A 15,065-nucleotide genomic window follows, 5' to 3' on the forward strand; every position below is an offset into this window, starting at 1 on the left:
GCCTTTTGCGAAAGAGCTGACTCCAATCGTCGGCTCTGGGAAGACAGAAGCTTCAGGACCCTTTTTTTTTTTTTTTTTTCCCCTCGCAATAAACACGATGAACGGCTGTGAGTTCCCCGTTACCGGAAAGGTGACACTTCAAACTAACTTTTACGAGGTTAGAGAAAACAGAGCTTGCAATTAATGCTCATCTGTAACCGCTAATTAATGCTGCGAGAAATATGGAAAGCAAAATCCGGAGGAGCGGGAGGGCAGCGAGCTTTGTGCTGAGGTCGGTAGGGAAAGCACCGCGCACCGCCCGATGCGGGCACGGCTCCGCGCAGCGCACGGCCGCCTCGGGCTCGTTGTTGGCAGCCACAGCCGCTCCCGCGGTGTCCGCCGCCGGTGTCTGTACAGGAAATGTCACCGTGCGGCCCGGGGCTCTGCTTTCACACACTCCTTTCCGCTCTCCCTTTTTCTTTTTTCTTTTTTTCTTTTTTTTTTCTTTTTTAACAGGCAACCGAATCGGCATCACACTCCTCGCTGACCATCCCGCAATCCCTCCCGCGCGTTCCCGCAGCGGAAGGACGCGGGCAGCTCCGCGTATGAGCGCGCAGCTTCGGCTCAGCAGCGCCTGGCAAGAGCTGGAAGCCGCCTATGCCGGTCCTTGTCCAGGAGATGGCAGGATTGCCTCATCCATGCCGGGCCCGGGCCGGCCCTGCAGCTCAGTGCCGCGCAACCGCGCATCCGCAACCCGGTCCGCCGAGGTCCGCACTATCCTCCGCAAGGATGCCCGTGTGTCCGGCGGGCCGCAGGGCTTTGCTCGGAGCTCCTCCGGGCGCGGGCAGTGTGCGGTGGGCAGCGGAGCCGGGTCGAGCGTGGTCCGGCTCCCGGTGGTATCGGGCCAGGAGCACACTGGGCCCTCACTGGCTCCGGTACCGGCGGCGAGAGGCCGGCGTTCGGCTCCGCCCCGCAAGCAGCAATGACCCGCATACCGGCGGCTGTTTTCTTAATCCTTCTGCACGCTGTTAGAAAAGGAGAAGGCGGCTCATTTGCAGCTGGTCCCGATTTGCCGGCCCGTCCGGGCTTCCTCCTGCCCCGCGAAGGGAGCTTCAGCCTCAGCCTTCGAAATCCCGGTGCCGCGTTGAAGTCGCAGGAAGGCGCAGCCCCGCGGGCCGAGCGGTGCTGAGCTCCCGGAGCATCGCTGAGGCCGGAGGGATGCTGCGGGGGAGGCGTCAGGAGCCCGAAAAAGAAGAATGTGGAGAATTTTTTTCATGCAAAGAAAACAAGGCTGCAGCATCAGAGAGGGCTCCTCCAGGCACGATGTGCCCCCAACCTCCCACTTCTTAATTTTTTTTTTTTTTTTTTTTCCCCCCAGAACCGAACAAAAAGCACCGCTAGCTACAAATCCTTATCCTTAAGTGTTTCGAATTGTTTCTTTGAGGGGTCCGATTTAGGGGAAAAAAAAAGCTCTCTCAATGACCGCGAGTATGCAAGCGGAAGAGAAAGGGGAAGGAAGAGGGCGGAGGAGGCGGGAGATGGCTCCCCGGTGGCTGCTGCCGGGCGCGGAGCCCATGGGGGCCCCGTCCGGGCCGGCGGTGGGGGACAGCGGGGCTCCATCGGAGCCGGAGAGCCTCGGTAAGGCGAACAAAGGCTCTGGAGCCGGCCCAGGGTAGGCAGAGCCGACAGCCTGGACACGGGTGAGAGGCCGCTCTCCCCGGCAGCATTTCTTCCTCGCAAAAACCTTCCCCAGAGGAAAAGGGCCTCTCGGGTACGGCTTTCCCTCGTCCTCCACGTCCCCCACTGTTCTGTCTCTCCTCGCGGAAGAACCCGAGCATGTCCCGTGCGGGGCTGCGGCCCCCGAAACGCCCCGCTGCGGGAAGAAGGCCGATTTCCTCCTCTTTTCGGATATGTCGAAAAGAAATCGTTTTATTAAAGGTGGTTCAGAAACAGTTTGGCAACATCGTTAACGGCTGGGAAGCTCAGACTGTGCTTCCAGCACAACGTGAAAGCAGACTTGGAGACGAGAAGGGAAATAAAAATGGTTTATGGAGAAATAGTCTGACTGTATGTCTTACCAAGTACACGGGAAATCAAAGCGTTTAGAGCAATAGGATATTATAATAAATAATACTAGATCGAAACACACACCATTTAATAATTACACGAGGCACATGAACAGGGAGGACATCACTTCTCTTTCCCAGAAGCTGAGCGCCCTGTGTATAGCATAACATGCACGCTAGGTTTAAAATTACAAAAACCCAACCGAGTCCCGGCCTTTCGGCCTACATAAATTATGGCATCTTTTGAAATGAATCATTTATTGCTTCTGTCATTAACACCCGTTTAGTTTTGCAAACTGAAAGTTAGCAGTGAACTTCACTTCTCCGAGCGGGAAGTGCTTTAAGCGCAGCGCGGGGTCCGCACGGAGGTCCGTGCGTAACTCGGGACGGGACGGGGCGGCCGGAGGGGACACCCGGGCGCTGCTGCGAGGAGCATCGCGGCTCCTTCGGATCCAACGAAAGGAGCTGGGGCCGCGCTCCATACCCCAGGAAAAGCTGGTAGCAGATTGCCCGCCAGTATAATCAAATATTAAAAAATAAAAATAGCGATCCCACTGCAAACAATTCCCTTCCGGAGCCGCTGATTCCGAAATCCGCGGAGCCCCGTGCGGACTCCGGGAATATGGGTTTTGCTAGCGGTGACTGCGGGAAAGCCGCTTACTCGCGTTTTCCGACGGTACAACAAATCAAATCTGACACTGTTGGGCACCGGCTGATGTTCGGAGATAAAAATCACAGATCCCCTCCCCAAAGAGTTAAGCGTTTAAGAAAGTTATAAATGGAACCGTTCGACACGTTTAAATTCGTTTATACTGGCCTAGAGGGAAGGATAGAAAATATAATTAATATTAATATTATTTTTTTAAAAAGGAAGAAACAGAACGATAAAGTCAAGGTTTGTCGGCGCTCCCCTTCGACCGAGAGAAAAACGCCGACTTTCACGGAAATAGAAAACAATTCACGAAACTTCGCCACCGCTGGAAGGAGAAGAAAAAAAAATTAAATATATTTTCAAGTCTTTCCAAAAGTCCGTAGGTGGTCATAAACGGAGTTTATATATCCATCACTGTCCGCGAGTAATCGATCAAGAAACGTTGTCTTTCAGTTTGGAAACTATTTTCTTATCTTTCACTCTCCTGTTCTGAAACCAAATGGTGACCTGGCGCTCGGACAGGTTCGTGGCCGCGGATATCCTTCGCCTCTTGTCCTTGTTAATGAACTTGTTAATGGCGTATTCGTTCTCGAGTTCCTTAAGCTGGAGCTTGGTGTAGGGCACTCTCTTCTTCCTCCCGCGCCGGTAGACACACATCTCGGGCTGGTTTAGTGCAACGTCCCCTACGGAAAAGACACGACGTGAAAAATTAGAATTTTATGACAGGCGTTTAAAGGGTAGCTGATACTTGTCGGGCGCTGCCTTTCACGGGCAAATAAATAACGGCGGCTTGTTTACAGTTTATTATTATTTACACTGCCCTATTAGCCGCGCGTTGGGCAGCCCCGCGCCTGACGGACTGTCATCACTGCGAGCGGCGCGGCGGGGCTGGCAGAGCGCACAGACGGCCCTTTGCTGCGCGCTGCCCGCTTTGTTTGCATGTGGTTAGCGCCGGCGTACCCCGCTGCTCGCGGCCTCTTAAGTGCTCCGGGGCCGGGTCAGCGGGCTGCCGGGGAGCGGAGGAGCCTCCGAGCCACCGTCCCGCAAACGGAAATACAGACCGAGGCGCGACGGGAGAAGCAGAAGGAGCCCGGGGCCCCGCAGCCCGGGTGCCCCGCGGGGTGCGGCTTCCTGGGGCGGCCGGGGAAGAGAGATCCCCCCGAGCCTCGGGCCGCTCCGGGGGAGGGCTGGGGGGCGGCCGGCGGAGGGCGCGGGGGGCGCGGCTCGGCTCGGAGCGGTTCTCGCCCTCGCGTACCTGGAAAGGACGATTTCCAGAAGTGCGAGCTCTGTGTCTGATCTTTGGCACAGTACACCTGGCCGTTCCAGCCATTAGCCAGAGTCCAGGACTGATAGCCCTCCATGGATATGTACGTTTCGTGTCTCGGTTCCCCAGAGCCAAACGTTGAGACCATGTCTATGTACCCAGGAACGTGCTGGTAGGGGTTTGTATAGCCCTGGTAGAAGGACACTTCCTTCGCCCTGGTGGAGACTTCATTGGCGGGGACACTCGTGCTGGTCAGACTGGAGACGTCCATGTACTTTTCCACGGGAAAGCCGCCAATGGAGGCATGGGGGGGAGACTTCAGGGCGTTCTGCTGGATCCCAACCCCGTGGGACATCCTGCAGCTATAGTATCCGTTGCCAAAGTGATACCCGTAGCCGAGCGCGGGGGCGGCGGGCGGCGCGCCGGAGCCCGGGCAGTCCTTGGCCGGGGGGTCGGGCCGCGCCGCCGCCCCCGAGCGCTCCCCTCCGCCGGCGTAGGCGAACCCCGAGGCGGCGGCGGCGGCGGCGGCCGCGCGGCCCGTGTGCGCCGCGCCGAAAACGGGCGAGGAGAGAAAGTTACGGCACTGCCCGGGGGTGCCGCCGCCGCCGCCGCCGCCGCTGTTGTCGCCGCGCAGTCCGTCCATCTCCCAGCTCGCTTCTTTGCTCATGGCCTTGCACATCGCGGGCGGCGGCGCGGTCCCCGGCCGGGCATGGCGCAAAATTGTTATTTGCCTCCAACAGGTTGGATCCTGGCGGTACGTTTATAAAAAGCAAGTCCGGGTCGAGGGGGGGGGAAGAGGGGGTGGGGGCGGCCGGCCCCAGATTAGTTTGCCTCAGCCCGGGGGGCTGCTCATAGGCTGCCGCCGGAGCATGTGACCCTCCCGCCGCCTCGCAGCCCCCCGGCTCGCACCGACGGGGCCCCCCCGACGCCGCGCTCCCGCCTCCGGGCCGGCCTCGCCCCCACCGCTTTCATCCCCCCGCCCGCCCGCCTGCCCGCGGCTTCAAAAGGGCCTTCGGACCTTCGGTTCTCCGCTGGCCTTTCGAAGCCGAGGACAAAGTACCTGAGTCGCACTTCCCCGATGTTCCTATCTCCCTACTTTCTTTCTTCTCCCTCCCCCCACCCCCCCGAAATTATCTCATTTCCTCAAATACCTTTGCTATGATATAACGGAGCTAGGGGTCTGCTCGGTCTCCGTTGGTAGCCGGAACTTTCGAAGTTGCTTCTCTTGTAAACGTTTGCCGCAGACGTTTTCTGTATATTATATACATTGCGTAGTCAGGAAAAAGGAGAAAACAAGCGAAGAGTAAACAATCTATTTGTTTTACTCCAAAACTTTCCCCACAGGCTCGTTGTTATGTGCACTTTTCATAGCTAAGCCGAACGGACGGCCTTTTTGTTTGCCCAGTCCTTCAAAACAAGGCACTTACTGGAATGAAAAGATTTCACAGCAACGCGGAGAAAATTGTCAAACTGGTTTTTAATCTCCAAACCTGCGCCGTAGTATCTCATCTCTGTATTTACTCTCATCTCTTTATGTACCTTCCTCTCATTAAGTACCCTAATCTCCTTGGTTACCCTCATCTCTTGATGTATTCTCATCTCTTTATGCACACTCATCTCTTTTGTTACTCTCATTTTTTATTTTTTTTTTTAACTGTACTCTTATCTCTTTCTTTATTTCAGCGTTAAAAAATAATCAGTTCTGAGGGTGGAGAAGTTCCTTCGGACCTCTCTCGGGCTCTGCCCTCGGTCCGTTGTTGAGCGCAGCGTCTCCGACCCCTGCGTGCCCCAAAGCGCAGCGGGAACCGCGGTGTCCCGGCCCGGTTGAGCCCTCCGGACTGAACATAAACCCCCGCCCAGCGGCTTTTCGGACGAAGCCCCGCTTTATCGCGTAAAATGTCTGTTTGCAGAGCCCGCCTCAGGAACAATCGCGCGACCATTAACCCGGCAAAACGGGCGCCGCCGGACCGCAGCCCTTGCGCCTCGCGGCGCGACCGTGCCGAAGGCCCACTGTGACCCAGGGACACGCCGCAGCTCTTTCCCCTTCGAAGCACGGACAGACCACCTCGCAGTGCCCCGACCTTCCCTGCGGACCGGCGTGCGGCGGGGGCAGCGCCGGGCGGAACGCGGAGCACCGATGCGGGCGGCAGCGGCCCAGAGCAGCGCGCAGCCTCCGCCCCGCGCAGCGAGCGCGCAAAGCCTCGCAGAGCCGCCAGATGGCGCACCCCGCGCCCGTCGCTGCCCGCCGCGGGCACTGCGCGGGGCTCCGCGCTCCGAGAGCCCCGAGCTGCCCGGCTCTGCTCTGCGCGGAGATGTTGCGCGGCCGCGGAGCCCTGCGGCAGAAGGGGGAGTCGGAGCCCCCGCTGTCCTTCTGGCCCTGGGAGCGGCTGGCTCGCTGCGAACCGCGTTCCAATTAAGTGGAGTGACCTTATGTTTTCTCCCAGGCTAAGATTTAATAAAAGTATACTGAAAATATTCTTTGATGCCTGGGGTAATAACTTTCAAGGTAAAAATAAAAAGTTTGGCCCCGGGCCTGAGCAGCTCTTTAAACTCATAGGAACAACTGAGTAAACTTCGTCTATTTTGCAGCTCTCTGCAACTTCCTCCTCGTTTGCCCGTTAATATCGGTGTAAAGCAAGAGGCTTCTTAGGTTGTGCTGTTGTTTTTTTTGGGGGGGGAGGGAGGGGAAAATAGAGAAAGGGAAACATCGGTGCGGTAAATACGCCTAGTGTGCTAGGAGTGCCTATCTCAGATGGGTGGTTTGTTGGTGGGTTGCCGGTGTGAGTCACCGACTGCTCGGGGGCACGGTTTCGTCGCACAGATTCTTAGCGAGAGATTATTAGGACGCATTGTTTCCCCTGCATACGAACGTAGACATAATTTAAGGCGCACTGCACGTAAACGAGGAACCGGAATTATTTAAAAGGTCCCAAATGAGACGGAGGCCGACCAGCACTCCCCGCACGGCCGTCCCCGCCCGTTCCCTCCCGCCGGCCGCACTGCAGTCCGTCCCCGCGTGGTGCCGCGCTCGGGGCGCAGCCCGCGTCCGTCGGGGCTCGGCGGCCCCGCGGCGGCATCCCCGAAGGCCGGGGCAGACGCTCGCTCCGTCACCGCGTTTAAGAAAACAGACGAGGGCGCCAAACGACAGCAATAAACCCGCCGCACGCTTCCGCTCCACCTCCCGTTCCCCCTCCGCCGGGCCGTGCGGGCGGCTGCGGGGTTCCGGCTCGCGGTACCGCCGCTACATCCGTCCTTCTCCCCCCGCTGCGCGCAGCCCCGTCCCGCCGCAGCGCCCCGGTGTCCGCCCGGCACTGTGCCCGCCGCAACGGCCCGCGGGCGAGGAAAAGTCGCTATTGACTTTAGTCTGGTTTTGGAGCTGTAAAACGCAGGACACCACAGTGCAGGAGAAATTCACATATCAAAGGGTTGACATGAAACGATCGTTAATGGAAGGGAGGATTTTACAAACAACGCCTAGAATGTTTCCTAAATATTTCACGGAATGTTTAGGGAGACTTTCACACGTTATTAAAAAAAAAAAAAAAATCTGACAAGTATCCCATTTTCGAGCTATGAATCATGCGCAAGAGCACCAGAACTTAGGAGATGTGTGTGACCGACATTAGCGGGAGAGCTCTGCTCGCAAAAATCCGACCCGCGTTGGGCCACCAAACCCTCGGGTTCTCGGGCTCTGACCACGGGATGATGCGGGGGGGGTAGAAATCACGGCGAGGATAAAGGCCGGGCAGCTATCGGGGAGCGCTCCGGAGATGCTAACGACAAAGGATCTATCTTCGCTTAAATGGTCGCCATCAGCGTCATTATTACGGGCAAAGTTAGCGCTGAAGGGCCACTTCCTGAGCGCCGCGGGTGCGGAGCGTGGCAGCCCGTAGCCCCGCAGCGGCACGGAACGGAGCGATGAGCTCACGGAGCCACAGGTAATGCTGGGGGCAGGAGGGGAGGTCAATCCCTGTCGGGGACAATGGCCGCACATCGGTCATTCTGTTATTTGTCATAATAATGCTCTTAAATGGGCGGTGGGGAGGGAAGAAGGGCTGGAGAGAGGAACCCACTGGCCGCACGGCTGCGTTTCGTACCCTTCGAGCTCTTTTCCCCGCTATCAGAGCGAGCCTTGTCCCACAGGGCAGCTTCGTCGGTAAACAGGTTTACGGGAAGCAGAAAGAATATCGCACGTAAGGACGCAACGAAGAGATCTATTAGAAATCAGGGCCGCTAATTGCTATTTCAATTTGCGGGCGGCTGCTGGAGCTGCGCCCGAAGCGCGGTGTGCCGGCAGCAGCGGGCACGTCAAGTCCCAGCGCAGGGCTCGGGGTGTGAGGGGTGCGTGGGGGTGCCGCCGAAATTCCGGGATAAAAGTACGAATGCGGTCGGAAAATGGGAGAGAAAAGTAACGAGGTGTCAGCGGCGGAGATGCTCTCCCCGCCGCTCTTCTGCCGGCGGCTCCGATCTAATCCGCCTCCGAGCTAATAATAAAGAAAAGCATTATCTAACATTTAGCGTGTGGTTCTGTCCGAGGACAAATGAGAAAGAAGCTGCATCATTAGGACCTAAAAGGCAACAAAACAAAAATCAGAGCATAATGATGCACCTAAATGAAGGGGGAAATGTTGCACAGCTCATTTTATTAATCAGACTGTCAATTTCACCCCAGAGGCCAAACCCCAGAGCGATTCAAGCAGGATCTGATCAAGCTGAGGACGAGAGCTTTGCTCCTCACTTCTCGTCTCTCTTTCTTTCCACCTGGATATATTTGTCTGCTCAGAAGCCGCCTTCATTATCCACTGACAGGAGCTTGTATTTATTTGCTTATAAACCTGTTACAATAAATGATTATTCGAACAGCGTCATTCGTACCTTAATGACGAGCGCTACTTTTTGATGAATGACATTTCGGGCTAGAAAGGATGTATGGGTCATTTTGACCAGTCATTCCCTCGCTTTGGCATCCCACAGTTTTTACGCCTCCCTCAAAAAGAGATAATAATATTTAGAGACACTCTCCGGGCTGAATGTGAATTAGCCCCTGCCGCAGCTCATCATTAGTACAGGACCAGCCCTGCAACTTTGACATTTTTTATAAAGCTGAGATGATGGAAAGAATAAGAAAAGAGATGATCCTGATGGAGAGAGGGCTGCACAGCCCTACGGCTGGCAAAAGGCTCTCGAATTTGTCAGACTCAGCTGGAAATGCGGTGCTGGAGGCCCTCGAAAATTCGCAGCACAGTGGTCGCCTCAGCCCGAGACTAACTTCCTCCTCCCTGCACGGCGCGATAGGGGACATCTCCGCCAAAGGCAAATTCGAAATAGACACTTTGTTCAACCTGCAACATCCGAGCGGCGAAAGCACCGTCTCGTCCGAAATCCCGCCGTCGGAAAGCAGGAAGAAAATCAGCCTTTATCCCGAAGTGGCTCAAGAGGCAGAGATGAACAGCGACGTGGAGGTGGGCTGCTCGGCTCTGCGCTCCCCGGCCAGCCTGCCTTCCTCCCAGCTCAAGGAGAACAACACCAAAGGTAACTCGCCGCTCTCGCCTCCAGCGAGCCCCGCGCTTCGCCGCCCGCGTTTCCAGAGCCCGGCGACGCCGCCGCCACCGCCAAAGTTGCAGCCCTCTGCCCACGGCGCTCTCTCTTCCGCGGAGGCAACGCCGGGGCTGTAAAATATTATGGGGCTCGCCGCGCTGTTCCCATAGCCGGGACGCGGCTCGGCCGCGTGTGTGCGTGCCCAAAGCCACCGCCGTGGGGGGATGCGGCCGGGATGCATGTGGGCACCGTCACCCACCCACTCACTCACCCGGAGCTAGGGAAACCCTTCTCCTTATTTTTTCCCCGACCTCCTGGAGCTCGGCGCGTCTCTCGAGCTGTATATATATGTGTGTGGATGTGTATGTAGCTACACATACATATATTAAATTAGTGAGACAGAGAAGTGTGAGGAAACGGTCCTTATTTGTCTGCGTTTGCCCTTCTCTGTGTACACGCAGCCTGCCATTCCGTGGCCATTTAAGAGTAATTGGGCATTGTTCACCGTTCCTCTGTTTATAGCAGAGGCTCAGAGGCAGCCCCGTCTGTCTCCGCTTTGCGGGGCGCGGTGACGGACGGTGGTTGTTATTATCGCAGTAATTGGGGAGGGGGAGCCAGGTGAGCGTGGATCTCCTAGGGGCACGGTGCATGCCTTTTTCGTCGAATGTGCCAAAGAAAGCAAGGCAGCCTCGACGGAACGCGCGAGAAAAATCGCCTTTAAGGCTGCTCGGCTTTGCTTCACCCCTAACGGGTTCGAGCCCTTCCCGAGGCACGGTGGTTGCAGCCACCGCACAACCCGATTCGCTCAAAGAAAGGGGAAAAAAAAAAAAAAAAAAAAAAAGGAAGAAAGAATGAAGGGAAAAAAAAGCAAACCCACCCCAACCTCAACCGTATCGATCCCATTAACAGCCGCGATTTGTAACGCTGACAGCTCGCGGCGGGGCAGGGCGGCCGGTTCGGGGGCAGCCCCGCCGGCCGCTCTCAGCCCGCTGCTCGCCCCGCAGGCTTCGCGGAGAGCAGCCCGGCTCCCAGCACCCCCGCCGCCCCCGGGCTGGGCCTGCACGGCGGCAGCGCGCTAGGCGGTTCGGCGGCGGGGGCAGACCAGGTGCGGCGGTACCGCACCGCCTTCACCCGCGAGCAGATCGCCCGCCTGGAGAAGGAGTTCTACCGCGAGAACTACGTGTCGCGGCCGCGCCGCTGCGAGCTGGCAGCCGCCCTCAACCTGCCCGAGACCACCATCAAGGTACGGAGCCCCCCCGACCCTCCACCCCCCGGGGCTCCGCGGCAGAGCGGCCCTTGGCTGTCCCCGCAGCGGGAAGGTTGCGTTTGCCCCTTCGGCTGTTCGATCACGTAGGATCTCGTCGCTAGCCGATTTCCCAGGGAGGAGAGGGGAGAGAAAACGCGGCCGTTCAGCTCGCGGGGAGAGGGATGAGCCGCAGGGCCGGGAGGCGGGGGGGGCCTCGGAGGGGAAACGTTCGCTGTGGGCCGCAGAGACCCCCCGGGCCGCGAGTCGTCCTACCCCCCCCGGGCGCGGCGCGGGGTGCAGGGCTGCGGGGCGCGGGATGGAGCTGAGGCCGCGCTATGCTTGTGTCCCCGCGCAGGTGTGGTTCCAGAACCGGCGCATGAAGGACAAGCGGCAGCGCCTGGCCATGTCCTGGCCCCACCCGGCCGACCCCAGCTTCTACACCTACATGATGACCCACGCGGCGGCCACGGGCAGCCTGCCCTACCCCTTCCACTCGCACGTCCCGCTGCACTACTACCCGCACGTCGGGGTCACTGCCGCCGCCGCCGCCGCCGCCGCCTCGGGGGCCGCCGCCGCGCCCTTCGCCACCTCCATCCGCCCGCTGGACACCTTCCGCGCCCTCTCGCACCCCTACTCCCGCCCCGAGCTTCTCTGCAGCTTCCGCCATCCAGGCCTCTACCAGGCGCCGGCCGCCGCCGGCCTCAACAGCGGCGCGGCTGCCTCGGCGGCGGCGGCGGCGGCGGCCGCGGCGGCGGCGGCGGCGGGCTCGGGTCCTCCGGGAGGCTCGGCGCCGTGCTCGTGCCTCAGCTGCCACAGCAGCCAGACGGCGGCGGCGGCGGCGGCAGCCTCGGCGCTGGGCTCGCGGGGCTCCGCCGCCGACTTCCCGTGCACCGCGGGCGCGCAGCGCTCCGAAAGCGGCTTCCTGCCCTACTCGGCCGCCGTGCTGGGCAAGGCCGCGGTCTCCTCGCCGGAGCAGCGGGAGGAGGCGCCGCTCACCAGATAACCACCCGGGGCTCAGCGCGGGGCCCCCCGGGCAGAAGTTCCTTCTATTTTTCTATTGCCGCCCGACGGAGGGCGCGGGGCTCGGGGAGGGGCAGGAGGGAACGCGTTCCTGGAGTTTCTTCGTCCTCTCTCTCCCTCTCTCCCTTTTTTTTTTTTTTTTTTTTAATAATAATTATTATTATTTCGGTTTGAGTTCGAATAAATGGGAAACTCGCATAGGTATTGTACGGAGAGCGGTAGCCCGCGAGGCCGCTGCGGCCGGGCCGGTTACAGGAGGGTGAGACTGCCAGCGTGGGGAGAGGCGTTCTGCAGGCTCGTGCTTTTCACCGACCACAATCCACGCTCACTGGGAAATACTTGAATCTCTCTGGGTGTAGGTGTCGTCCTGAAGCATTTACGTTACAGACGCTTTTTTAAATTCAAAAAAAAATTTTTTTTTTTTTTCCGTAGCGCGTTTCTCCCCTTTCTGTCTCACGCTCGGATTTATTGCTCACGTCGCTCCTGTGCCCCCGCGCAGCCACCGCCGGGCGACCGAGAGCCGCCGCTCGGCACCGCTGCTACGGGAGGGACTGCCGTGAACTTGGAGAAAGGCACATCAAAAAGCACCGGTGTTACTGCCATGTCAATTTTGATGCTAATAATGTGCAGATTATGACGAAAATTGCCAATCATGTTCTCTGATGGACCTCCTTTGAATGTGGAATTGGAAAAAAGTTCCCCGCACAGAGACCTGCTGTCAAGTACTAACAACCCGCTAAGGGAAGTCATTAGAAGAGACAGATAAGAGACTCGGTACATAAAACATTGTTCTCGGTGCATAGAATGTATGTTATTTAATGTTATATCTGTTACCCGAAGTGATTTCGCACAAGAAAGCCACTTTCTTATCATCTCAATTGCCAATTTTCATTTTGGTAACTCGGACGCCCCGGGCAGACTTTTCTCTGTTAAGTTGATGTTCCACCAATGCGAAGAGCCTCATTAAATCAAGCCCAGATATTTCCATAATGCTCCCTACAGAGCCACTTCGCTCTTCCCATAATGAGATTTTTCTGAAGAGTTGAAGCCCTCATCCAACTTGCTATTGCTTGTTTGGGCCCCGTGTGACTCACACACGCGTAGGCACTCACCAAAATACGCCTCTTATATATTTCGAGTAAGTGTCCCGAAATGCTTATATTTTTAAGACACTGGATTTTTTGTCATATTCTAATAATGAACTTTCAGGAAATGATTTCAAGGCTACGCCGTTCCGTTCGCTGAACGTAAATCGTAGGCTTCTTTACCAGGCGGGACGGAGCCCTCGGGCGGGGGTAGGGATGGGCAGAGGGAGGAATAGCCCGAGGCTCCCGCGGCGGATTTATTGTACAGTCACTGCTTAGGGAACGGGAAAGTATGCGGGGAGACACCCAACCCACCTATCTCGGTTCGTAAGGAACAAACAGCAAGACTACTTATGTACAAAGGTGACGGTACCAGCTGTTGTTCGCTGAGTTTACATTTAATTTTTTTTTTTAATTAATATATAATTTAAGGCTAAAGAAGATAGACCAAAACGTAGCACTCTTTTACCAGCTCAACCTTTTCGATTGTTGGAATCGTTTGTTACGGCCGCGCAATTATGGGCTGCGCACACGGCGGTGTTGGCAATAACGTTTACATTTTTCCGAAACAGAGATATATGTCGATGAAACGATCGAGGAGAACGCTGGTTGGTAAAATTAACGTAAATTCGTTTTATGTTAGGTCCGTTGGACCTGGTTATTATATGAAACTGTAAATAAAGTCTTCGTGCTTTAAATATCGCTGGCTGTACGAACTCGCTGTAAAATATTTTACAAATGTGCAATAATTATAAAGCTTTGTATATTACGTTATTTATTGTGTTTGGTCATGTAAAATAAATGTTATTTAAATCAAAGCGGGGTTATTTGTTTAAGAGGCTGCAAAACATTGCGCACTGATGTTTGTTTTTAAATATGGCATCCAGGGCTGCGAGAACTTCTTAAAACAACATCTTTAAACGCCTTTTAATACACATATCAGATGGATTAATTCATACTAATCAGTATTTTTACTGCGAAAGCTATGCATTACTCATGTTTATAGCAGATGTGTAATAAGTCCAAACATTGGTTTAGCGTTAATTGGCTGGCTAAACAGCTGCGTGTTTACAAATACTATGGAGATATTCGGTAAGAAAAACCGCGGAGACAAAACACCGCGTCCGCCTTCGACGCTTTGATCCCTTCCTGGGGACAAAACACGGAGAATATACGAAGGTTCCAACCGTCCTTCCCCGCGGCCAAGGTGCGCCGAAGGCACCGGCCCCATCCCGGCCACCGCCGGCCCTGCGTCGGCAGGACGGAGCGGTGCTGCGGCCGCTCCGCGGAACGGGCCCTGCGCGCACCGCGCACCGACCCGAAGGTGCCGCTCCGCTCCTCTCCTCCGCAGCCTTCGTCCGTATATTTACAGATCGGCCGTAAAATCGATATTTCGATGGAAAAATGCGAGAGTCAATGGTGTGTGCAAAGCAGTCTATTTCTATTCGATTGGAAAAGCGAGATGTCCCTTCCGCGAAATTTTCCTTCACCAACTGCTCACTCTGGCATTAATTACAACGACACGGAAACTATTGGGAATACGAAGGCTGCTTTCACAAGCCATTTTGGCCCTGTAATTTACCATTATTATTGCATTAGCTCTAAATGATACAAGCTGATACTGTCTTTAATTGCAGTTTGGTTAAATATATACTGGAGTGATCCCTGGGGTTTTTCTTAGATAAGTTCTCTTTTTTTCCCCCCCCTCTCTCTTTTTCTTTCATTTTTTTCTTTTTCTTTCTCTCTCTCTCTCTCTTTTTTTTTTTTTTTTTCCTCCCTGAACGCCCCCCATTAAAGAAATACGATTATAGTTGCACATTTGGACTGGTGATGTATCACTCTGCTTTTCTGTGCTCTTTGCTAACGCGGGGGTTGTAACCCTTAAAAACAAAAGCATTGAGATAGATGGGAAAGCAAACAGGAAAAGACAGTGGCCAAAAAAACCCTGTCCAAAATAACAGCGTATTTTTTGTCTCTGGAGTGCAAAGAATGAAAAAATAATTCATCATAAAATGCAAGAAGACTGTCTGTCATCAAGCCCGAATTGTTTTTGACAAGAAAATAAATCTGTGGGTTGTTTAATATATTTTATATTTTCTTTATTTCGGCGCTAATAGAAAAACCAAATTAAATGTCCACCGGCGAGATAGAAATGCAAAGATCGATGATCCACCCCCTACTGTCCAATCACCCCTATTTAATTGACTGTATTTTC

At 55.7% G+C, this 15,065-nt stretch overlaps 2 protein-coding genes and 1 long non-coding RNA gene across 4 annotated transcripts; 2 read left to right on the forward strand and 1 right to left on the reverse strand.

Annotated features, from left to right (window-relative positions):
- Window positions 1-2,010: 2,010 nt before the first annotated feature.
- Window positions 2,011-4,640, reverse strand: HOXD13 (homeobox D13). Its single transcript, XM_085228690.1, has 2 exons — window positions 3,953-4,640; window positions 2,011-3,380 (listed from the first exon to the last, which is right to left on the reverse strand). The coding sequence occupies exons 1-2, from the start codon at window positions 4,638-4,640 to the stop codon at window positions 3,130-3,132; spliced, it is 939 nt and encodes a 312-aa protein (XP_085084816.1). The 3' UTR covers window positions 2,011-3,129.
- On the forward strand, window positions 4,581-6,422 carry LOC146543975 (uncharacterized). Its single transcript, XR_014884540.1, has 2 exons — window positions 4,581-4,715; window positions 5,645-6,422. It is a non-coding gene; the product is annotated as an uncharacterized LOC146543975 (long non-coding RNA).
- A 1,112-nt stretch (window positions 6,423-7,534) lies between these two features.
- EVX2 (even-skipped homeobox 2) lies at window positions 7,535-12,336 on the forward strand. 2 transcript variants are annotated; one of them, XR_014884539.1, is made up of 5 exons: window positions 7,535-7,899; window positions 8,634-9,493; window positions 10,504-10,742; window positions 11,101-12,120; window positions 12,198-12,333. XR_014884539.1 is itself a non-coding variant. In XM_085228684.1 (4 exons), the coding sequence occupies exons 2-4, from the start codon at window positions 9,070-9,072 to the stop codon at window positions 11,746-11,748; spliced, it is 1,311 nt and encodes a 436-aa protein (XP_085084810.1). In that variant the 5' UTR covers window positions 7,535-7,899; window positions 8,634-9,069; the 3' UTR covers window positions 11,749-12,336. The 2 variants fall into 2 exon arrangements, 1 of the variants encoding a protein (XP_085084810.1); XM_085228684.1 differs by having other exon boundaries at window positions 11,101-12,336.
- The last annotated feature ends 2,729 nt before the right edge of the window (window positions 12,337-15,065 follow it).

This window comes from Meleagris gallopavo, chromosome 7, assembly GCF_905368555.1.
Source record: "Meleagris gallopavo chromosome 7, MGAL_WU_HG_1.1, whole genome shotgun sequence".
NCBI classification, from domain to species: domain Eukaryota; kingdom Metazoa; phylum Chordata; class Aves; order Galliformes; family Phasianidae; genus Meleagris; species Meleagris gallopavo.

Bases quoted from the DNA above. Each gene is read 5' to 3' on its own strand.
- HOXD13 (XM_085228690.1), bottom strand. From the start codon at position 4,640: ATGTGCAAGGCCATGAGCAAAGAAGCGAGCTGGGAGATGGACGGACTG. The intron at 3,381-3,952 runs GTACGCGAGGGC...TCTTTTCCGTAG, and splicing joins CTGGAAATCGTCCTTTCCAG to GGGACGTTGCACTAAACCAG.
- EVX2 (XM_085228684.1), top strand. From the start codon at position 9,070: ATGATGGAAAGAATAAGAAAAGAGATGATCCTGATGGAGAGAGGGCTG. The intron at 9,494-10,503 runs GTAACTCGCCGC...CTCGCCCCGCAG, and splicing joins CAAGGAGAACAACACCAAAG to GCTTCGCGGAGAGCAGCCCG. The intron at 10,743-11,100 runs GTACGGAGCCCC...GTCCCCGCGCAG, and splicing joins TGCCCGAGACCACCATCAAG to GTGTGGTTCCAGAACCGGCG.